Below are 24,433 nucleotides of genomic sequence, written 5' to 3'. Positions count from 1 at the left end.
AGTTTATTTTGCATCGCATCTTGCTATTTTGTTAGTTCTCTGCTTGCAAAGCAATGAAAAATATTTTCAAGATGTTATTAATATATTTTAAAAATATATGAATGCATTTTTTTTATATTTTACACAATTTAATACAAATTTAATACAAACATTTGAATATACATTACCATTCAAATGTTTTTGAAAGAAATTAACACTTATAATAAGAAATGATTCTTGAGCAGCAAATCAGCACATTAGAATGGTTTCTCAAGGATCATGTGACACTGAAGACTGGAGTAATGACTGCTGAAAATTCAGCTTTTACATCACAAGAATAAATTACATTTTAAAATCTATTAACACAGTGGTTCCCAACCCTGGTCCTGGAGGCACCCCAACACTGCATGTTTTGCATGTCTCCTTAATCAAACAAACCTGATTCAGGTCATCAGCTCATTAGTAGAGACTCCAAGACCTGAAACTGGTGTGTTAAAGAAAGGAGACATGCAAAATGTGCAGTGTTGGGGTGCCTCCAGGACCAGGGTTGGGAACCACTGTATTAACATACGAAACATTTACTTGAAATTGTAACAATATTTTACAATATTACTGTGTTTACTGTATTTTGACTAAATAAATGCAGCCTTGGTGAGCATAAGAGACTTCTTTTAGAAACGCACACACAGGATTTAAGTATTGTATGTGTTTGTATTACATTGTGTAAAAAAATAAAATGTATAACAAAGCTTTAATATCCTCTTTGGAGCACTTTCCATCCTCCTTTAATTGTGGTGCCTGACTTTTTTTAGCTACCATTTACAGAGAATGACCTACATCAGGGATTTCTTTTACCTTAGAAAGAAATTTGTTCTCTTGCCACTTCTTCAAAGACCGAACATTAAATACTGGTTCTGGAGACTTCGTTTACGTTTATAGCACTTTTTTCACAGTTTTTTTTGTCTTAAAACCAACTTTTAATGAATATGAAGGCAGTGCTGATGGGATGGTGCTGTTGTCCCACTCCACTTTTTATAGGGTGTGTGCTTATTTCTTCCTCCCTTTCTTCTCTCTGTGTCTGTCACTCTCTCTATAATTCACTATGTCTGACACACAGACTCATGCCTCATCTCTTCTTTTCTGAACATCAAACATTTGGTTTTCACATGATTTGGTGCAATATAATGATTCTTCTTTGCTCATGGTTGGTCTTTTGAAAATGTGTTATATGCAGAAGTTGAGCTGTAACTAAGGGGGTATTCAAACTGCTCATGTACACACTGCAAAGATACAATGTACGAGTGTATATCAAAAAGCTATAATTATCATATGTAAAGAATAATGAGTTTTTCATACTACAGCCTTGCAATATGGATGTGTGACCACAGTGATATTTTTACATCTTGCGACTGTAGACAAGAAACATGAATACCAAACAAATCGTATTCCATTTGTTATGAAACCATTGTCCACTGAGGCCGTTGTGCGTGTTGTGTTTATGCTCATGCTGATTTCATTGCATTAACTAGCTGTTCAGTTTCGTTCCGTACACTCTACTACATGGATTTAATAAAATTTCAGTTGCTGATTCTTTAAACAGTTTGATGAAGATAGCTTGATGATGATATTAAGATGAAAATTCTATTATCATTTACTCACACTCATGTCATTCCAAACCTTTCTTTGTGGAATATGAAAGATAGTTTGAAGAATGGCGTTAACCAAACAGTTTTGGTCGACAGTTTGGAACGACATGAGGAAGAGTAAATAATGACAGAATTTTCATATTTGGGTGTACTGTCCCTTTAACATTTACATCCCTTTATATCATGTAAATAACTCAGTGTGAACAGAACAGGTTAAACACTCAGAAGAGGAGTGACAACCATATTTACAATAGCTGCAGTGTGTGCATAGCCCAAATTTCATTTCTTTTTTCTTTTTTCCTTCCAGACAAATTACTAGATAAAATATTCTAACTCTTGATCTGTAAGGCTAAACCAGACCTTTGCTAATGAGGTTTAGGGCTACATCTATCTGGTCCTTCAGACAAATATTTTTTTACCTAGATACTGTCTTTGTGTCTTTGACTGCATTTTTGAAAATGAGGGGTCTACTGCTGAGCGTTTTTACAAATTTCTTAAATTCTGACTGTGGTTTGCTTTTTTTTTAGGATGCTCAGCACTAAACCGCTCAGTAAAAAAACTGCTCTAATTCACATTAAAGTTATTCATTTTCATATTTGAATGTTTGACATCCCTCATAGTCCAAAACAAAATGTGTGAAAAGATTTCAGCCGCTCTTTACCACTAGGGTGAGCCAGATGACATATAGTAGACCAGCAGTTTTGCTCATTTTAAAAGTTAGCCGTTTTTTATTGCTTTCATTTAGCCAAGAGGAAATATAGCAGAACACAAAGATGTGAAATATATATTTTGGGGCATTTTTCTGAATTACCTTTGGAAAAATGTGCCCCTTGCGTTGTTTCGCTATAAACACAGTCGCAGCCTTTTCAAGCTGAACTGAGATTGCTGCTCAAATCAAAACAGATGAGGATGCTCATTTTCCCAGCAGTCTTCACCTTTTAAATGCCCACTGCCTTTTGCTCGGCCTTTCGCTCAAAATCACGAATGACACGTTGATTTCACCCACGGAGAAAATACCAAGGCTGTCGCTGGAGCCACAAAAGAAGAAAGAGGTGTTTGCGGTAAGCACAGTTTAGGCTAGTCCCTTTTGTACCTGTTTGATGAACTTGCTCATTGTTTTTTTCTTATCTAATTTCTGTTTGTCATCTTTTTATCCATATTTACCCATTTTTATCCATGTGTGTTTGTGTTTGTATGCCTGACGAGTCATTTTTTGTAAGTTGTTACAACGATGGTTTTCTGACGATACCAATCAGCAAAATGGTTAAAGTACTTTTGTCTCGAATCTCTCAGCTCATTGTCTTGTACATGGACACATATGGCACATTTTTGAGAGGTGGATCTGCATCAAACGAACAGCCTCTGTGGAAAAAAAGAGGCTCTCAATGTTGGCCGCCCAACCAAAAAGAAAAAAACATAGCTATCCCTTTAGCTTTGTCCCTTGTGAAAACTTGTTTCCAGGCAACCCATTGTAGGTCTGTGTAAAGAGAGACCGTTCCTCTCTTTCCTCTGAGTGTCTGGCGTTCTCCTCACTGCATGCGACTGGGGAGATGCCTTAAATGTTACAAATACAAATCCTCCACTGAGCTCGTGAATTTAAACGCATTCTCTTTCTCGTTTTATTTCAGATGGATGATGACAGGCCACACTCAGGCCCGCGCTCTAACCAGCTACGACGTCTCGCCTCCTATGTCTTCTCATCCTCCACGTTGGAGACCGAGCAGTACCCTCATGCTGGAGGATCCTTCATCCAGCGCAGCCGCTCAGCCGAAAGCAGCCCGGCTCACGGTAACCTCCGGTGCGGCTCGAGACGTCACGCTCCCCTGCACCCACCTGGAAGTCCACGCAGCAGGCACTCCATGCTCAGTGTGTCCCGACTGCAGATCCAGCAGATGCTGGCCAAACTAATGAACAAGAACAGCTGAGGAAAGCTGATGTAGTCTCTTCTCATACACCGAAGTGAAAGACTTTTTTTTTTTGTTTGTTAAAAGGACGATTAATTATTTTTAGGGAAGGTGTAGTCTTTTCTGATGCAATAAACTGTAGAGGGCTGTAGGAACGGAATAATTAATTAAAGGGAATGGCGTGCTTTTACACAGGCTGTTCATATCTCGCACTTTCTGCTTGTTATGAACAGACGCTTTAGTCATTTCAGTCACTCTGTGAGTAAAAATCTCAATAGATATTGCAAAGGTATTCAAAGCCAAAATTTTCTTAATTATCTGCAGTTGTGTTTGTGTGCCTCAGTTGCATGTGTGTTGCATTTCTGCATAGCAGCTGTGGTCACCCTGAAATATACCTGATCACGTTATTTTAGCCTGAAGTGACCCGCTGCCTTTAATATGCAAGTTATTTCATTGTCTTCCATGCAACCATGCAAAAAAAAACATGACGTTCGATTTTTAATGTATTTTTACTTTTTAATTTTTTAAAAACTTTTTTTATATTTAATTATAATTTAGGCTGTCAGGCATTTTCTGAATCATCATTCATAGTACATAATGTTCCTTACACAGACTTTCAATTTTACAAAGAAATTGTAATTTTTCTGTGCTCTAAAGGTGCTTTGCCTCACAAAGGAGATGTTATGCAAGTTCTATGAAAGTGTTTTAAATGTAAAATGGAACCATAGGAGCAAATGGAATAATATGTCTATGCTTTTATAACCAGTGGAGTGGCATGCTGGAGTCTGGTTATCTTCTACAAACTAAATTTGAGATAAATGAATGAGCTGTTTTGATGCTTTCATAAATGAAAGATCAGCACTCTGGATTTTGGTTTCTCTGCCACTGATTAAAATTATTATAGCCATAAAGTAAGCAAAAGAAGAAGAAAAAAGACAGCAGTTTCCATTATATAGCATCTTTTCTTTTGTGCGTTTAGGAAGGTATGTAGATAAAAGCTTCCATATTTGATTTAATCATATATTTATGTGCATAGAGCTTTGAATGCACCATGTAAGCATTATATCTCATTGAATACATCCTAGTTAGCATAGATTTGTGTTGTATGTTATTAAGTAGCAAAAGTATGTGTGCAAGACTGCTTTAGGGTCTTTTGAGTACTGTTTCTCACTATTGCACTTTAAAAAAGACACCGAATTGGAGCCATAGCTGTTTCCTTGGCGATGTGAAACAAAAAAATGCGATTGATTGCAATAAGATGGTTTTGAATTGAGAGGTATGAGAGGTGGTGTGCTTTTGTCCTTTTCTCAATTAAAATCCACTATTGTTTTGTTGTTGTTCTGAGAAGGAGAAGTGAAAATAAGGGCATATTCTAGAAAATATTATGTGCATAAGTAGGACATAAACATTTAGCAGTTAAATAGCACCTTTGTTGAATAATCTTCATGTTATTAGAAAGAAAGTTATAAAAGAATAAAATCTAAATATGGGATTTCACAAAAAGTGTTTGTTCACGCTAGCATAAAACTCGTCACTTTTTGATTTTTTTTTTTTTTTTTTGCACCTTTATATGATCGCATTTACTGAATTGTGCATCTTCAGTGAGTGAATAATAAGTATTTGAAATTGAATTACAACACAGACATTTCAAAATTCAGAATGACTTGGTTTTTGAATATGTTTCTGGTATTGTCACAGTCATGGCTTCTCACATGAATGTACTGTTTATATACTCAAACAGGCTGCTAACTCTTGCACTTGTTTTGCACATCTGCTTTTGCCTGGTTTACATCAATGTTTTTAGCAGAAATTTAACAGAAATGACACCGACATTAATGGTGCAAGAAAAGTCGACATTGTTGAGACTGTCCAGGTCTGTTGACCAGGGAGTACTGGAAAGACAGTGCTGTTCAAAACCTTGTTCTTGCATGACTAACAAATGGAGTTGGTCCATGAAAACAAATGAAAATGTAAGACAATTTTGTATGGCTTATGTTATGCCTTTATGTGAGGGAGAAACACAGGGCCCAGACTCATGACAGGACCCCTCCTCTAAGGAACGGCTTCCAGACGTTCCAGAGCGCCCCACCAGGGGGACGGCAGAGCGGGGGTGGCGTAGGGGGAGGGATGGTGGGCCCAGGTCCGTGTGATAAAGGGGGACCTGGGGACTGGGGCAGAGCCGGCAGCCGCCTGGGGGGCACTGTGAGCGGACACCGCCACCTCGGGGGAACTGTGAGCGGACACCGCCGCTTCTGAAGCCTTGTGAGCGGACACCGCCACCTCGGGGGAACTGTGAGTGGACACCGCCGCCTCAGGGCCAATGTGAGCGGGCGCCGCCGCTTCTGAAGACTTGTGAGCGGACACCGCTGCCTTCCATGTCTGCTGGTTGTATTCTGTCACGGCTCGGTACTGAAAACACACTGTGTAAACAGGGTCTGGGTCCAAATGCAGGTGAAAACTTCTTTATTTAAACAGAAAGGCCAACAAGGCAAAACAAAAACAGGTCTAGAGACGACGAACACCATTTCATTACACAATACAACCAGGCCGAGTGGTGAGTGAGAGGTGAAGATATGGTCAGTGACAACGGGGCACAGCTGAGGGTGAGTGTGATGAGTGAGTGACTGAACAGGTGTGTGGAGTTTGGGGAATTAGTGTAATGAGTGAACAGGTGTATGGGGTTTGGGGAATGGGAGTCCGGGAGATGGCGCCCTCTGGAGGAGAGAGGGAGAAACGCAGGGCCCAGACTCATGACATATGTTCCCATGAATTGTATGTTGATTGTTGATTTACATGCTAAGTGATTAACAGAGCAACTTCCTTGATGTCTTTTTGAACCCAATATATTTAATTGACAGTATTCAGAATATTTAATTGACAAATACATTTGCATTGAAGCATACTAGCAGTGGCAGCACAGTAGAGAGTACTTTGTGCTTTCAAGATCTACCATTATAAAGTGTTAGTATGGCCCATATGTTTTTTCAAAAGATTTTATTTTAGGTTATATACAATGTTTTTTCTAAGGCCTTTTAATTTATCTCTACCTGAACATCTGCATGTGATGCTCTGAAATGCCAAAAAGAAAGTAATCTGTCACACTCCACTAAACTGCTCGTATGTCTAATGAGTTTTACTTTTACTTGCCTGTACACAATGCCTTTGTCACAATAATACCTTTTATATGAAGGAAAATGCTGTATTATAGATGTAATGTGCATGTTGTATGATATATTGTTGATTGCAGGGGCATTCTATATAATGTATGTAGGGAGATACGATGGATCAAGGACATTCGGAGCATAATCTTGCCCACAGGGAGTGATAAGCGGTGAGAACCTTCACTTGAGCTACAATGAAATCTATTATGTTAGTACGATACCTGGCTGAAAAGCAACAATGTACACAGAACAACAGAAAAGCTCTAAAAGGAGCTGGTACAAGCACTGACTTTTGTCGATATTTAATGTATTCAGTATATTTGCAGTTAAAAACAACTGTCAACGGTTACAGCTGTGATATAAAAGTGTCTGCTGTAAAATAACAAATTGCAAAAATAAGTTGCAGAAGGTTTTATTTTACTTTTTATGTAACCTGGCAAGATTTTCATTTACAATGACGGTCTGGTATTGCTATGTGATGTAAATTGGCTATGATCTGTTAGATTGATGTACAATAAGAATATTACCTTTTCTATAACAATTTCACTGTACAGTATGCTTGTAATATTTCCAAGTAAAGCATGTATTTTAAACTTTTTTAAATTACAGGATATGTGTACATCTACGAAAGATAAATTGAATCCTGTATACGTAAAAGCATGTTTTGGGGTTGGTTTTAGTCTATGTATTGTATAGAAAACCTGTATGTTGGGATACACTTGAAAAAAGCAAAATATGACTAGATGCTGTAAAAGGGAAAATTCTTTAACACATTTTTGTGCCTTTTTATGTATGTAATCTAGACTATCTTGAAAAGCTTGTGTACAATTTAAACAAAATTAAAGTCTTTGAGGAAAAAAAACAGTTAAGTTGTGTGGTTGTACAATGTGTAGGAATGATTGTATCCATGAATAAAATGGTTGGAAAAAAGTGTAGAAACTCCATTCTGAAATTCCGCTGCCATTCAGTATGTTCTCATGTACAGTAAGTTAGGCTATCAATGTCATAGTGTTTTCAAGGAAGATCTCACTGAATCAAAATCTCATTGTTTCTCATAGTTATTCTTACATTGCCTTACCAATATGGCGGCATTGTAACTTTTGCATTTGTATACTGTCTTTTAGGGTCCAACCCCGAGTGAGCCTTTATTGTTACCCACTGACTACAGGACTAAATCCCCATCATCAGAGAAGGAGATATTCCACATCCTTCCTAAACTGCAGGCAAAGAGAGCTGACTTCCTCACCGTCATGCTTACAGGAAGCCTACACCAGCGATGGGCCTTCACAGCCACACCACCTGAGACACAAGATGAGGGACCCAGAGATGACGATGTCACGAAGAGTGAATCTAGTAGTGGGGCAAGCGAAAAGAGCACTGAACGTAGTCAAGATGGGGCTCCATCCACCTTAGTGGCTGATGATCTACACAAGGAGCCAAAAGAACCAGGTTCGGTGGCTGATGTAGATCCCGACCAAGAGGATATCTCAAAGACCCTTGTCTTGTTTTCACCAGGAGACACAAAGAAGTCTCCAAATGCTATAAATGGGACTGAAGTGGATCAGGGTGTGGCAGGATCTCAAAATGAGCAGTTGGATGAAGTTGGTCGACTGGTACAGATCCAGGAGGACATAAAACAGGCAGAGAGACCTACAGATGGAAGGCAACCTGATGCAATTGGTGTTGACCCACCCATACAGACATCTAAATCAGTGGTAACCATCTCAACAACTCAAGTGGCTTCAGCCTCAATTGCATCACCCCCTTTCTCCAAAGTGGAGCGAACTTTTGTACACATTGCAGAGACAACTCATCTGAATGTCATGTCTTCCAGTGGTGCACAGGTTCCTGAACTTTTAGAGGAGGTTGAAGGCAAATCACAGGCCAAGTGGATAAAGGACAAGTCAGTCCTTTCTCAAGAGCCAGGAGAAGTGGCATGTGTCCAGTATGAAGTCACCTCTCAGACTCTTACAGAGGGGCCTCAGGTACTCAATGTTCAGGATGGGTCTTTGCCAAATGAGTCCGGTGAAAAACAGGACGGTCTTGTGATTCCTTTACCCTTAGAATCCAGGGAGCCTATCCATCAAGATTCATCAACTGACTCCAAACAGGACATGCAACCAAAAGAGGAACATCAAGAGGAGGACACAGTACCTGAGAGTGTTTCTAAACATCCACGGCCAAGGAGCAAGAGTCGAATTCCTATCCTAGTCCCAGAAGAGGAGCCAGGATCTGAACAATCCCTGTCCAACAAAGAACGACTACGTAGAAGAGCCATGCCGCAAGACCTGGCCCGTCAAGTTGTGGAAAGACAACGTCAGGGTCACTGGATGAGACTGAATTCCAGGACTTCGTCCTCGTTATCTTCTGGAGACGAGCCCAAGAGACCTTCAGAGACTCTTTCTACTACGGGCTCAGAGGAAGATATTCATGAATCTGATGATTCCATCAACAAGCTCAAGAAGGAGGCTGAGGAAAAGTACAGAGCTGAGTGGCACAGCAGGATCCCACGACCAGTCACACCTATAAGGAAGCCTTCAACTAAACTAGTAGTTGCAGCTCCTGTCATCCAACCTGAAGCTGGGACTGCAAAATTTGAACAAAAGGCAAGCAATGGGTAAGTCTAGTTTAATATAACTGAATTTTATTACATGTACACTCATTTTGCTCAACCCTGTTTACAGCATACCATAAGGTGATACATTAAATAGATATATGTGTGTGTGTGTGTTTTCACCTTAGCCCAAAAGTACAGTCACAATCAGGATCAAGTGCTCCAGCACTTCACACAAGATCAAAATCAACACTGTCCCGCTCTACCATGTCAAGTGGAAGCAATCACATGCCTCTTTCCTGTATTCCGGCATCATCCCGCCGCAGCTTGAGCACCACAAACTGCACTTTCTCTTCAACCCGTATAGCTAGTCCTTCACCCCATAGGCTACCCCTGCGAACAGCAGTTAGCGAATCCCGCAAGCAGCCATTTGCCCTCCGAGCCACTGTGGAGCTCCTAATGAAGTCTAGGACTACTACTTGCAGTGGTCCTGCAAAGGACATCAAACCATCACCAAACCAACCCACCACTACATGTGTCAGGGATCGAACCAAAGCTTCTGCTCATTCGAAGAACTCAGTTCCCTTGAAAAGGGAAAAAAGCACAAGCAACAACACAGCTGCAGACAGATAAGTGACTGCTGTTTACTGGGATCGTTTCTTCTCAATTACTTGAACATATTGCCTCAAAATGTAATCTGCCCCATTGACCAAAATTAACCTTTTTAATTAATTTAATGTTCTTCTTAATCAATGAATGGCTAGTTCCAATTTTGGATTCTGCACCAAATAATTTTATGTTGTACTTTAAGATGTAGAACTTTCACTTTGATGGAAGTTTCTACATAACAGAGGAAATGTCACATTTAGCTTACATGGTGCTATACTGTATATGTGTTGTTCTGTTGTGTATATTTCATTTAATATATGGTTTTTGAAGGTGTACTTTATTATTAGTTAGATGCCAAGTTGTCTTTGGCTCTTGACACACAATAATGATAAAATGATTATGTAAATTTATTTATAACATCTGAAACAATCATACAGTATATTACATGTATTTAGCCAGCACAAATTATTATAAACCACCAGACACAGAACGTTGTAAAATCTGCCACATATCTATGGACAAATGCACAAATGTCCTCTGGTCTGCAGCTCGGCCCTCTTTGTAAACCTTGTGATGATGGGCATGCCTTGTCTTTAGCTTGTTACAAGTGTTTGATGATACTGCTGTATGCTTGTACATATTCTTTCCAGTATTTCTTGCAGAGACCTCTTTATTTTTATCAGGCAAGGGAAATAGTGAAAGATTTGGATTTGAATTTTGTTAAAGGAATATATTGTGGGTTCTACACCGAGTTGTCTCATTTTCTAAGCATGGCAGAAATTACACCATTATTAATAATTGTCAATACGGATTATTTCTAAATGAACGATTCCCACCTCTTTTGCTCTTATTACAATGGTGAGATGTTAATCAAGATTTTTGTTGGAATAAGGAGCATAAAATGATCTGAGTCTTAATCGTGTTATGTTGTTGTTTTTCACATGAGACACATTCCACATTCTTTCCAGTTTTTGAAAAAAATATACACAAAAACTCCATAAAACAAACTGGTTCTTTTTTTAACGAGTCAGCCAAAAATATTCACAAACTCACTCACATTACCAGTTTGAATCAGACAATGACTCTTTACTGAGATGACATCTGAATCCCCCACAGAATCGGATGTTACAACGTTGTTTTATAAATTAATAACATAATTTAAAAAAGCAATATTTTAATTGTGATTTTTATATTTGTTGGTGTTTTCTTAAATATCTGAAATTAAATTGACCAAATCTTGCAATAAAAAGAAAAAAGTGGTAAAATGGCTTTTCTTCTTTTCATATTTAATTCAGATATCTAACTTGTTATTTTCAATCCAAAAAAGGTAATTGGAACCAATGTATTTTCTATTTCCTCTCTCCATCTAGTCAGGTGAGGGATAGTGAACTTTTAAGCCCTGGACTCTTCTTTTTCTTGACCTTACCAAAACAAAGACCTTCTTGTGCCTCAAACAGGCCCCGAAAAGCGTGACCGGGAACAGTGTAATGATAACATATATCAATTCAGCATCACACATCTCCTCGGACTACTCTCTGCTTGCCGTTCACTATAGACCGACCCAAGTGTTTCTCCAGAGCAGAGCAAATTTCATCAAGAAGATCTAGATTCTGATGGGTGAGTAGAACGTTCATTTGGAACAAAGAAGAATATCAAATCTGTTTTATAGCTTTTATTTGTCACTTTCAGCTATGAGGTTTGAGGACGTCCTTCATGAAATTGGTGGCTTCAACAAGTTCCAGTTTCTGGTTTTATACATCCTATGGCTCCCACGCATCATCCTTCCACTGCACTTCCTGCTCCACAACTTCATCTCAGGTGTGCCACCCCACCACTGTGCCCTGCCTCACTTGGATGACCAGTACGCAGCTGGCACAGAGAAGGATGGCACAAAGGTGTCGGCACAGATTCTGGCACTTGGCATCCCACGTAATGCAGATGGATCCTACAGCTCCTGCAAGATGTACCCCCTTCCCTTGGACTTTGACCCAAATGGTGACCTCTCCCTAGTGTATGGAAACCGATCAAATGTGTCGGTGCCATGCCAGCACGGATTTGTATATGACCGCTCACAGTTCACCTCAACAACCGCAACTGAGGTAAGAATGTACAAGATGCATTCCTGTATTTTATATGTTGATGATGTTCCAAGTTACTTATTATATCTACCACAAAAGTTAAAAGGTCTTTGTACCTTATTTACCCCTAAATGGTACATATTAATACCTTAAAGGTACATGTTAGTATCTATAGTGTACATTTCCGTACATTTTGAAAGGGTACCGTCCCATGTTATTTATGGACATTATTTCGCCAATATATTCTGTAATAAATATGTTAACGAAATCAGAAATATTAAATATCCTTTGTTCTTGTTTATTAAGGTATGATTTGTCTCTCTTTTTCCAGTGGGATTTGGTATGTGACAACAAAAGTCTAAACCAAGCCCTTGCCACATTTTTCTTCATCGGAGTGACAATAGGTGCTATCATGTTTGGCCAGTTGGCAGATAAGTATGTTATTTTTAAAAAAATTAATATTATGTTTTAGAACCATTTGTTCCATGCTTTTTACTTATGATTGTTTATTTTCTCATATTTCTTTCATCAATGAACCTTATACAAGATTCCTTAGGCGGAAAGCCGGTCGCATGACTTTTCTACAATAAAGTGTCTTTACTCACATGTCTGAGGTTGAAAAACGATTAATTCTGCTTGATTTGTTCTGCATAGCTGACTAGTACATATTCATAATCATTATTTGCTTGTACAACAGAGTTCAAATATTCTTTCACTCATTATTTGTCACGGAGCATGTCACACATCCAAAACTGCTTACCTCAGGCTATCTGTGTAACAAGCAAGACAGAGAATGTGCTCGCTGTTTCCCATGTGATTTTTAATGTTTGAATATCTTGCATGGTCAAATATATCTTTTATATCAATCCACAGGTTTGGCCGTAAGCCGATGATTCAGGTTTCCTTTGTGGCCAGTTCTGTTTTTGGAATTGTTGAAGCTTTTTCTACATCTTACGTGATGTTCGCCATAGCAAGAACCTTGTGTGGACTGGCCCTGACCGGGATGTCTATCACCACAGTGGCTCTGTGTATCTATCCGTTTTCTCATTTCTTTTCAATCTCTCTAGTCAACATGAAAGCCAAGCTGATCCTGTTTATATTGTTGTAAATGATTTGTCATGATTCATGAAGGAAGGAACAAAAAAATCTAACCCCAAACGTTTTTACATCAAATTCCATAAGAAAAACAGGTTTAGAACCTATATCATGTTGATTTAGAATAAAAGACACAGTCCCTCTTAAAGGGATAGTTCACCCAAAAATGAAAATTCTGTCATTAATTACTCACCCTCATGACGTTCCAAACCCATAAGACATTCGTTCATCTTCGGAACACAAATTCAGATATTTTTTATGAAATGTGAGAGCTCTCAGGCCCTGCATAGACAGCAACGCAACTGTAATGTTCCCAGGTCCAGAAACGTAGTTAGGACATCGGTAAAACAGTCCATGTGACATCAGTGGCTCAACTTCAGTTTTGCGAAGCTACGAGAATACTTTTTGAGCGCAAAGAAAACAAAAACAACATATTTTTTTCAACAATTCTTCTCCCCCGAGTTACGTCTTCCGCTATTTTAGAGAGTATCACAATGCATACGCACGCTTTCCCCTAAGCGTAAACAATGCTGATTACGTAGATTACGTTCATGCGCGCGCTTTCTCCCCCGAACGTAAACAATGCTGATTACGCAGATTACGTTCATGCGCGCGCTTTCTCTACTCTCCAAAATGGCGGAAGACGTAACTCGGGGGAGAAGAATTGTTAAATAAATTATGATATTTTTGTTTTCTTTGCGCTCAAAAAGTATTCTCGTAGCTTCGCAAAACTGAAGTTGAGCCACTGATGTCACATGGGCTGTTTTACCGATGTCCTTACTACGTTTCTGGACCTGGGAACATCACAGTTGCGTTGCTGTCTATGCAGGGTCTGAGAGCTCTCACATTTCATCAAAAATATCTGAATTTGTGTTCCGAAGATGAACGAAGGTCTTACGGGTTTGGAACAACATGAGAGTGAGTAATTAATGAAAGAATTTTCATTATGGGGTGAACTAACCCTTTAAAACTCTACCAGACACACTTAGTTTTCACAGACTTGGTTATGTTATTTTGATGTTTATTTGCATGGCTGTTAATACCTTTATAAATTTGCTCAATCTTCAGGTGTTGAGTGGACAGACGTTAAACATCGCACATTTACGGGAACCATCATCAGTCTCGGGTGGAGTGTAGGGAACATGCTTTTGGCTCTTCTGGCATATCTCATCAGGGACTGGAGGCACCTCATCCTGGTAGTGACTTCACCCTGCCTTGTTGGCATAATTGCCTGGTGGTGAGTGGTGGAACTGCAAGTGAAAGAATAACTGGATATTGGACATGAAAAATTGATGGATTTCAAATATGAATTAGTCAAGATAATGTGGAAGAAGAAAAGATTATCAGATTTCTATTTATTAATTAACAAATATAAAAAAAATATAAAAAGTATTATTTTTAAACTAACAATGTATGTTTTTATGTATGTAAATGTGCTTTAAGTTACAAGAATATTTGTCTCGTGTGCATTTGATCTCAAAAGGTGGATTCCTGAGTCAGCAAGATGGCTGCTGGCCAATGGCAGGGTGGAAGAGGCACAGAAGTATCTCATTCAGTGTGCTAAGATGAATGGAAAGTACAGTTACACTCATAAACTAGACACTGAGGTAAACATATCTAGCTATACTCTTATTTATTATTATGATAATCAGTTTTGATCTCATCCTTTACCTCTTCATTAAAAACTAAATCAATCATTTTGACTGTCACCTGTTTAGACCTTAAAGAAAATCACCGTTAGTGAGGTCTCCAACAAGAATCATTCCTACCTTGATCTAGTGAGGACACCGAAACTGAGGAAGATTGTGTTTTTCTCAGGGATTTTCTGGTATGTGAGGAGCTTTTTTGTTGTCCGTTGTGATATAACAGTCAAAAGCTGTGAATCAACAGTGTTTATTTAAATCTACAGGTTTGCAGTTGCTTTTACCTACTATGGCATCAGCTTCAACATCACTGGGTTTGGCCTGAACATCTATCTCACGCAATTTGTCTATGGAGTTATTGAAGTCCCAGCTAAGGTCGGGACCTACTTCACTCTGGATCGGATTGGTCGCAGAAATGGCCAGGCGTGGTCTCTCATTATAGCAGGAGCTCTGATTGGACTAAACAGTATAATCCCAACAGGTATTCATTCATTGTTTATCATGCTGCCTCTCCAAATTTTATGGTGGATATTAATTATTTAAGAAATAATGTGTTGGTTTTGTTGTGCTGTTTCATCCACAGACTTTGCTGGTGTGCGTACAGGGATTGCAGTTATTGGGAAGGGATTCTCTGAGGCAGCGTTTACCATTGCCTTCTTGTACACATCTGAGCTTTACCCTACTGTACTCCGGTAATTAAAAATGTTTTGATTGATTGAATGAATGAATGAAAAGGGCCGAACAACACTTTTAAATTGGTAAAATTTACAGTTTATCCATAACTATGGCCCCTTGTTTTTGGAATGAATGAACTCTCTGCTTCTCTGTATCTTTCATAGGCAGTGCGGCTTGGGCTACACCTCTTTTATAGCCCGTATTGGAGGTTCGCTGGCTCCCATGGTCATTTTATTCGAGGACATGTGGCGCTTTGCACCCTCTCTAGTGTTTGCTGTCACTGCAGTTCTCAGTGGATGTGTGGTCTTCCTTCTACCTGAGACCACGAATGTTCAGCTTCCAGAGAATGTTCTGGATATAGAGGAGGGGAGGTATAGTATCATTCAACCAGTACATAAGCATACCAAAATAGCTTTCTGCTGAATCACACAAATTGTGAAGTACTGTTCCTCCTACAAGACTTTAAACAAGCATTTCACAAAACGTTTTTAAGTGACTTACACTACATTCAAGCTATACATTTTATTAGTTCACCATAATACTGGATCTAATTGTGACATGCTGTGAAATATTGTTCTCTTATTTATTTATTTAAGGCACACAATGTCCACAGAATCAGAGAGGGATGTTGAACTCACTGTGATGAATTAATCGCCTGCGGCTTTACAAGAGAAGGATTCATGAAGGCAAAAACTGTCAGAAAAACAATGATTCCTTACAGTTCAACATCCTAATGGATAGATGTGAATAAACAACATTAATTGCAAGACATTTATGGTGCACAAGGGATAAACAACATATTTGATGCTCTTGAGGGTAAGATTGCACAATCCTAAAAACACCAGTGTAGTAGCTTGAAATGTCAAAAGTCAACAAAGAGCTGCTTATTACGGTTATTGAGGTCATAAGGTGTTGATTTTGTATTTTCTCTTCTGTAGCTGTAAAGAAATAAAATGTAATGGTGTATGAATGTTTGCATGATTCTTTTGTTCTTGTACATTATGCATTTACTCTTGCTATGAAAAGTAAAAACGGAATGAAATGTAATGCATACAGTATGTAATTTGCCCTTGTGTAGACTGAAATTTAGAATTTATCGTCTATGTGACTATAGTGATGTTTTAAAATATTGTGTGGTTAGAATGATTTAATTGTAGCACTCAACACATTCTGATTAACAGTATTTGTATATATAATAATAATAATAATAACTTGCCTGCTAATTATTTTACTAGACTCTCAAATAAATATTTTACACTGTTACCACATTCAAGCTCTCTTGTCTGTCAGTCGTCTATCAATAACACTCCTTACCGGCAGGGGGTGCAAGTGTATCACATACAGCTTTAAATACAACAGAATGAGGCATAGTAGAATTTCACAGGTCAGCTGTTCGCTGACGTGCTGCTTTTAAGCTCTTGAAGAAATTTTAATTTTATTAGAATTTTATTAAAATATGACCGTGAACAACATGGCAGATCCAAGACGACCGAATAAGATTTTTCGGTGAGCATTATGTCCGTATTTAAGATTCTTTAAATGATTGAGATGAGAGTTTTGATTGGCTCTCGTTAGCATCACTGTTAGCAGCAGTTCGGCTAATGATTAACTTAAGACGAGAAGATTTACATTGCAGAGAGTTAAATAGATGCTAGTTTTTACCTAATAATATTTTTAAATAGTAACATCAATAAAATTAAAGCTCTATGTTACATTTTACAAATATTAATTACTATAGTCACTTATTACATGCGTTATAATACGCAGCAATCTACATATGTATTGGATCATTATTGTTGCACATTTGTCATCTATTGTTCACCTAGTTGCATTTTTATGGCTTTCTCTACCAAAATCATGTCATTTGTGTGTTCTGTGTATTTTATAGTATGAAGTAAAATGCCAGCATAAACTGACAGCATTAATAGTCAAGGCATATAACGTTTGCTTTACAGCTACAAGCCACCTAACACAGAAACCAACCCCACATTGGAAGATCCTACACCCGATTACATGAACCTGCTCGGCATGATCTTCAGTATGTGTGGCCTGATGCTCAAGGTGACCTGACTCTCATCTACATAAACACCTGTGTTTACAGTAAACCCTTTATGATTATCCTATTGTTTATGACTAAAACATGAGCAGACTGATGCACAGCTCTGATTTAATGTTCAAATTGTGGTGTATTTGTGTTTTTGGCAGCTTAAATGGTGTGCGTGGATTGCAGTGTATTGCTCGTTCATCAGTTTTGCCAATTCACGAAGCTCAGAGGACACCAAACAAATGATGAGCAGCTTCATGTGAGTTGCTTATGCTTGTTTGTTTTTCTTATAATTAATACAAGTGTTGGATAATTACTTTATTGTTTGGTCTTTTCATAGAATTTCAGACATTTCATCTACCTAAAGAAATCCGCAAATGTAATGCTTCTGGACTTGTTTGCCAAATTAAACCTTCATTCCTTCAGGCTGTCCATATCGGCCGTCGTGATGTCGTATTTGCAGAACCCACAGCCCATGTCGCCACCGTGGTAACAAATAATCCAAACCCAATAAGCCATCTCAGCAGAGACGGCATGAGAACCAGCTGATCCACCCACTGTCCTTCTGGAACGCAGGGACATACACTCATCAGCCCAGCTGGCCAATCAGAGGCTGACAAACTGACCGATGTAGTTCCTGTTCGACCGTTTCAAGTTTTCTCTGTGCTCTGCTCACCATTTGTTTTTATGTATGTGACCACACTATAGTAAAATATTCATATGCTGTGAATGATTTTGAGAAATAAATGAGCTATTTTGTGTGCTGCTTCAAACATTTTCATACTGTATATACACAAGTAAGTAGTGTTAATTAGGACACTTTGAAGTGCAAAACTAGAGTTTGATGTTAATGTATTCATCCTGCAGCTGCTGCTTCTAACTAAATGTGTGGACAGAAGTATAAATAAGCCTTTTATTCTGAAAGATTTAGTTTTTCTGAGAAGAAACTGCTTCAAAAATGATATACAGCACTATATAGACATGCCAGATTTGTTCCTCTCAATGTGTCCAAGACGGATTCTGCACAGGCCTGGAGGATTTAAGGAACAACTGGCAACTCATGAACTGGCGTTTTTGGAAGTGTATTCTTAGTAGTAGGAGCAATGTGCATAATGTTTTTTGACAGTTGTCTTTGTAACACTAAGGTGGTTTCTTAAAAAATCTGTTAACCATGTTTGATGGTAAAAGAAAATTTGTGTTTGTCCATAACCTATTACACCACTAGGTCACAATTTATCTGATCACATTTCTTTCAATATCATAATTTAGGAATGTGTTTCTGCTCATCTAAGCATATGTTTAATGATTGGCAAGTAGTTTGATGCTATATCTTTATCCACAAAAAATCTAATTCTCACGAATATGAGGAGTGAATCTGGCTCTTTAATTTTAAATAAAAGAAGAAAGTTTTATATATACACACACACACACAGTAATGATAATGTTTAGAAATTGCTGAATGCTATGTAATGGTCTTATTACATATTACATACATTTTACCTGTAACCTGTAAATTGCCATTCAAAGGTTTGGACAAAACAAAAAACACTAGAAATGTTCATCAAATCAAAACTGTCTTGTTGCCGAAATCCAGCTCGTCTCTGGGCTGATTTTATTTCATAATTTTATGTTATTTTTTATTATTTTGCCCCGTGCTCACCAATTTATACATTAAAACATAACATTAAGAATGAAACTTTACATAAAACAATTGTATAATCTATAATAACAAGAAACAAATTTATTCCAACTTTTGTGAATCTAATTCAGCATTTTACTGTCATTTCACAATTCAGAGCCCCCCTTTCTTACGCTCGTCTCTGGGCTGATTTTATTTCATAATTTTATGTTATTTTTTATTATTTTGCCCCGTGCTCACCAATTTATACATTAAAACATAACATTAAGAATGAAACTTTACATAAAACAATTGTATAATCTATAATAACAAGAAACTAAAATTTATTCCAACTTTTGTGAATCTAATTCAGCATTTTACCGTCATTTCACAATTCAGAGCCCCCCTTTCTTACGTCTGATCACGCTTATTGGCTAATTCCTTATCCATATGATGTTAAACCAATCCAATAATTATATTTTATTGTGAATTACTATAAGAAATATTATTGTTTGTTAATACATTTTCATTACGTAGCCCTCCAACTGATCAGTGAAATTTGCCTTTAAATTTCCCTCATGAATAATATTATGTACACTCTCCCAATAAACCTGAGTAAGGAAGAGAAAAACACACATGACCATACTGTCTCTCACCCACCGCGCAGCAGCAGTCAAAACGCGTAGTTCTGATCCGCGCCTCTGCTCCCAGCACCAGGACAGTCACGTATCCGTTACGCGCACAGAGCGCGAGACTCCTCGTACAAGCGCATGCGGCTCTCGCGCCACGTAGACTCGTTTCTCGAAAGCCTTGACTGAACACATCTGACGAGAATCAAAAGATTACACTGAGAAAGAACACAAAATTGTCTGTTTTGCCCAACAAAAATACTTAAAGACAGAATGTTCCGAGCTTGAAGATGGATATGACCTCTTGCTCTGAGACAAAGGACCTCGGACCATTCAGTTTATGGAGTTTTAGTGGTAGTTTTGTCAGTTATAAACTACAGGTGATCCGGACGAGTCCAGATTGCAGGATCATCTCTGAAAAAACACAAACCTCTGTGGTGAGTGTCTCTTTAATTTCTCTGTTCACAATCGCTTAATGTTTCATATATAAAGATATGTTTATGTAATATTTTGCTCTAGCCTATATACAAACAATTTAAATGTTTATATTATATAAAATGTGACATTAATGTATAACGTAAAATGTGAAATTACAACATTAACACTATATACTAATTATGCATTATTCTTGTATTATATAAAACTATTTTAACTGTAAATAGGCTATATTTATACATTTAATATTTGTTTTAGTATCTATCTATCTATCTATCTATCTATCTACAGGTGCATCTCAATAAATTAGAATGTCGTGGAAAAGTTCATTTATTTCAGTAATTCAACTCAAATTGTGAAACTTGTGTATTAAATAAATTCAATGCACACAGACTGAAGTAGTTTAAGTCTTTGGTTCTTTTAATTGTGATGATTTTGGCTCACATTTAAGAGGAAAATGAGAAACAAGAGACCAAAAAATGCAGATGAGCTGAAGGCCACTGTCAAAGAAACCTGGGCTTCCATACCACCTCAGCAGTGCCACAAACTGATCACCTCCATGCCACGCCGAATTGAGGCAGTAATTAAAGCAAAAGGAGCCCCTACCAAGTATTGAGTACATGTACAGTAAATGAACATACTTTCCAGAAGGACAACAATTCACTAACAATGTTTTTTTTATTGGTCTTATGAAGTATTCTAATTTGTTGAGATAGTGAATTGGTGGGTTTTTGTTAAATGTGAGCCAAAATCATCACAATTAAAAGAACCAAAGACTTAAACTACTTCAGTCTGTGTGCACTGAATTTATTTAATACACGAGTTTCTCAATTTGAGTTGAATTACTGAAATAAATGAACTTTTCCACGACATTCTGATTTATTGAGATGCACCTGTATCACGTGTGGCATCAGAGAAGAATCTTTAATCTTTCTTTGGTTGAAAAGTACCATAAAATACCATGGTACAGTACCTTTGGTCATGTACCATGGTCATACTATGGTATTCTTTTCAAGTACCTTGCAGTAAATACAATGGAAATACTATACAGTATATCAAAATACTATGATTTTACTGCCTGTTATATTCACCGTGCCATAGTATCATCTTAGTACTTTTTTGGTCATGTTTAACACATACTTTTGTATTTGTTAGATGATCTTTTGCCAGTCTTTTGCTGTTCTCGGTGTGATGGCTTACAGCCAGAGCTATTTATCATAAGGTGTTCATTCAGCAGATACCATATTATTTATACTACTGAATGGTATAATTTTATTGTGTTTAAACATTTATTCTGCCCTTCTATATAACAGTACATATGTCAGCATCCGAATCGGCTGAGACTTTGATTTTAGCCGTTTCTGATTACAGTTCACAATAAAATAATAAAAATAAAAAAAACATGCAGCCGTGTAATATGCCTAATACACTGGAGAAAAGTCTAAAAATCGAGTTCAGTCCAGAAAAACTGATCTCAAGCTTGATACATGACATCTTTGAATAGGGACTTGATGGCCATTATTTCTATCGGTAAGTTTTTGTGGTTTTGGAGAACTTTGTAAATGGCACCCTAATTGCATGTATTCATACACACCCACACAATGGTGAGGCTGTCTGTGGGCTGGTTCAATGGAGATCCAGCCCACACAAATGGCCACTTGCTGTAACACACAATGATGCAAATGAAATAATCCAAAATTGGGTCTTACTACCTTTTGTGGCGATGCCTATGCTTTACCTTGCCGTTACAGCGAGATTTATGATGTTGTCACTTTAGCAAACAAAGAAAAGCGGGATTCTTTTGTCTAGTCCAGGAAGCAGCCAATGCATCAAACCCTTTAAACAAGGATGAGATGTGTTCCTGACTAAAAATAAAAAAAACATGAATGTCATGATGCTGCCAGGCTCCAGGAAAGGACTTAAAAATGTGTAAAGGCCTTTCAAGATGTCTTCTGGTTCTCCTTCACCTCACTGAATATATTCCCTGTTGGAACTGGCATGCGTATTGTAATAGCTTTGCTCTCCATTGGCCAAAAATAAAGAGGCAGATTTAGTTAGTTCCATCTTTAGTGTCTGATCATTGATACAAGCTGTAACTCTCCTAATCACAGCCTGACAACAAAACCCACCTGTCAACAAAGAGCACAGCCACAATAAGGACTGTGTGAATGCATTCCATTCACATTTTGGCTACTGTGCTTATCTTTTCCTGTGCTTTACTCCATCTGTGTCTTTCTTTTCATCTAATCTTTGTACTTGAGGGGGAAGATCACTATAGCATTTGCAGCAACTTCAGTGCTTTGCTTTCAGAAACAGAACAGTAGAAGTGCTATCAGCCCTTCTGGCTCGTCTCAAAGAGCCTCAGAAACTCCAAAAGCATAAACTTCTGACTGTAGCACTGCATTGTTCCTGTGCATGTGTGAGTATGTATTTGAAATTGTTGAGTGTGTATGTGTCACTTTAAATTACTTTATTTCTCCACCCGTGTCACAGTGGACAAATTCTTCAAACACAGTCAGCACATATCGTAGTACCGGAGTGCATCATTTATTTTCACCTGACATTGGTCTATTGCAATTTTCTCTAAACAACTATGCAGCCTTTTTTAATTAAACCTCCCTAGGTGTTTTTTCTACCCTCTGCTTTCCTTTCCCACTTGATTACACGACACATATTTTCCCCTTCATTTCCTTTTTTTTTTGTTTTTTTTTTTGTTGCTGTCAGTTTTTATTATTATGATGAAGATGATGATTTATAGTATTATGAACAATATCACTATAGAAATATTTTCATATTATTATTATAATTTATTATTATTATTTACAGCATTATGAACACTATCACAATATAAATTATAAAATTTTCCACTAAAGACATTATGTTGTGAAGGTGTTCATAATGCCACAAATAAATATATTTAAGTATTTAATTAATTTATTTTCAGTATTGCCATCACAATACAAGTCTTCCAATAAAGAAATAAAACGTTACTGTCAATAAATATAAATAATAGCAATACCAATACTAAAACAACAACAACAACTTAATAAAATAATAATAATTATTGCTTTTGTTGTTGTTGTTGCAGTTCTACAAACAGGGTATATTAACAGGTTCATAATGTATTGTATTATACATTAAAAATGAATCCAAAGATAGATTTTATGCTCATTTACACTTATAAATCAATGTCTTGATACAAGTAAATTACATTTTAATATTATATTTTAAATATTAATGATATATTTTTAATATTATATTTTAAATTCACATTACTCATAAATATAAAAGCTCTTTTTTTAAATTTCACTTAAGTAACTATATTCTTTAAAACAATGACAACAGCAACAACAAAAAATATTACACCAAAAACGTTTTTGTAAATATACATTAATTTCTCTACTTTCTGCCCCCATAGAGCCATGCTGTCTCCCATGTATGCAGACAGCTCAGTCATCATGGAGAGAGCGCCGCCCTTGCGGAAGGGAGAGAGAGTGCAACCTCAGGGCCACAAACTGCGCTCTCATCCTCCCACGAGCGGGAGCAGTGTTTGTGCCAACCCGACCTACTATCATACTGTGTATGACATGAGTGATGCAGCATGCCATGACTACAGCAAAGCCAATGGAGGGGAAACGGTAATGATAGATGGGACACTTTACTCTTTGATGCCCAGTGACTCTCTGGTTCCTCCTATCAGAAGGAGAGGAGGCCTAGTTGACCACCGTGATGTCATCAAAGCACACCAATCCCATAAATTGCAGAGCACTCCACAGGCCCGACGAAAACAATGGGAGTGAGTATTAAATAATCTGTTACTTTTTGAAATGTATTGGGTTTGATGACTTTGTTATTTTGAAATGTACTAGAAAAAAGTCCATCATAAAGCACCAATCACGTGTTTTGGCATGTTTAGTCATTTGATGACATTTAAGTTTAATGTGCTTTTGTACAAGTAGTTTAATGTCAATGCTAGTCCTATGAATTTAATTATCAACAGCATAATCTTGTTTCATACTGAAATGTCAACTGACGGAAGTGATTGTGAAATACACCCACCTCATTTCATCTTATTTTTTATCTACCATAAGTTTTTTTTTTTGTGCAAGATTGTACAAAATCTGGATTCTAAATCTATCCCTCTGAGACCTAGATTGTTGCCATGCCTCCTCTACAGCCTTCAGGGAGCAGACTGTCACTTAAAATATTCATCTCCCATCATATCGCTGAGAATAAAGGGTAGGTCATGTAGGTGTGTGTGTGGAGAGGATGTGTATGGACATTGATGGACACACTGATGACCACTGCTTCATTTGGATCCTGTGTGTGTGGTTTTGCCTGACAGCAGTTAGTGAATGTGAAA

General features: G+C 37.6%; 4 protein-coding genes across 7 annotated transcripts in view; all 4 read left to right on the top strand.

Moving 5' to 3' along the window:
* LOC107695066 (tau-tubulin kinase 1-like) overlaps window positions 1-10,761 on the top strand; it is a 33,260-nt gene extending 22,499 nt beyond the window's left edge. For both annotated transcript variants that reach the window (XM_016494853.1, XM_016494852.1), the window contains exons 14-15: window positions 7,815-9,307; window positions 9,433-10,761. In XM_016494853.1, the coding sequence (XP_016350339.1) occupies window positions 7,815-9,307; window positions 9,433-9,877 (1,938 nt within the window). In that variant the 3' untranslated portion in view covers window positions 9,878-10,761. The remainder of the gene's footprint in view (window positions 1-7,814; window positions 9,308-9,432) is intronic.
* Window positions 10,762-11,394: 633 nt separating this feature from the next.
* Window positions 11,395-16,298, top strand: slc22a7a (solute carrier family 22 member 7a). Of its 2 annotated transcripts, none has more exons than XM_016494829.1 (11): window positions 11,395-11,470; window positions 11,543-11,952; window positions 12,263-12,366; window positions 12,805-12,959; window positions 14,095-14,263; window positions 14,510-14,633; window positions 14,745-14,854; window positions 14,936-15,150; window positions 15,253-15,361; window positions 15,509-15,715; window positions 15,958-16,298. In XM_016494829.1, the coding sequence occupies exons 1-11, from the start codon at window positions 11,467-11,469 to the stop codon at window positions 15,974-15,976; spliced, it is 1,626 nt and encodes a 541-aa protein (XP_016350315.1). In that variant the 5' UTR covers window positions 11,395-11,466; the 3' UTR covers window positions 15,977-16,298. The 2 variants fall into 2 exon arrangements, with proteins under 2 accessions (XP_016350315.1, XP_016350314.1); XM_016494828.1 differs by having other exon boundaries at window positions 15,941-16,298.
* Window positions 16,299-16,692: 394 nt separating this feature from the next.
* Window positions 16,693-18,814, top strand: LOC107695045 (protein Asterix-like). Of its 2 annotated transcripts, none has more exons than XM_016494826.1 (4): window positions 16,693-16,850; window positions 17,300-17,405; window positions 17,550-17,647; window positions 17,729-17,805. In XM_016494826.1, the coding sequence occupies exons 1-4, from the start codon at window positions 16,801-16,803 to the stop codon at window positions 17,751-17,753; spliced, it is 279 nt and encodes a 92-aa protein (XP_016350312.1). In that variant the 5' UTR covers window positions 16,693-16,800; the 3' UTR covers window positions 17,754-17,805. The 2 variants fall into 2 exon arrangements, with proteins under 2 accessions (XP_016350312.1, XP_016350311.1); XM_016494825.1 differs by lacking the exon at window positions 17,729-17,805 and adding an exon at window positions 17,815-18,814 and having other exon boundaries at window positions 16,698-16,850.
* A 1,195-nt stretch (window positions 18,815-20,009) lies between these two features.
* Window positions 20,010-24,433, top strand: part of LOC107695065 (voltage-dependent P/Q-type calcium channel subunit alpha-1A-like) — a 142,387-nt gene continuing 137,963 nt past the window's right edge. Inside the window, exons 1-2 of the mRNA XM_016494851.1 lie at window positions 20,010-20,072; window positions 23,489-23,866. Coding sequence (XP_016350337.1) covers window positions 23,493-23,866 — 374 coding nt within the window. The 5' untranslated portion in view covers window positions 20,010-20,072; window positions 23,489-23,492. The remainder of the gene's footprint in view (window positions 20,073-23,488; window positions 23,867-24,433) is intronic.

This window comes from Sinocyclocheilus anshuiensis, unplaced genomic scaffold, assembly GCF_001515605.1.
Source record: "Sinocyclocheilus anshuiensis isolate Anshui unplaced genomic scaffold, SAMN03320099.WGS_v1.1 scaffold26, whole genome shotgun sequence".
Lineage (NCBI taxonomy): Eukaryota > Metazoa > Chordata > Actinopteri > Cypriniformes > Cyprinidae > Sinocyclocheilus > Sinocyclocheilus anshuiensis.
This window is presented reverse-complemented; position numbering and strand designations above follow the sequence as displayed.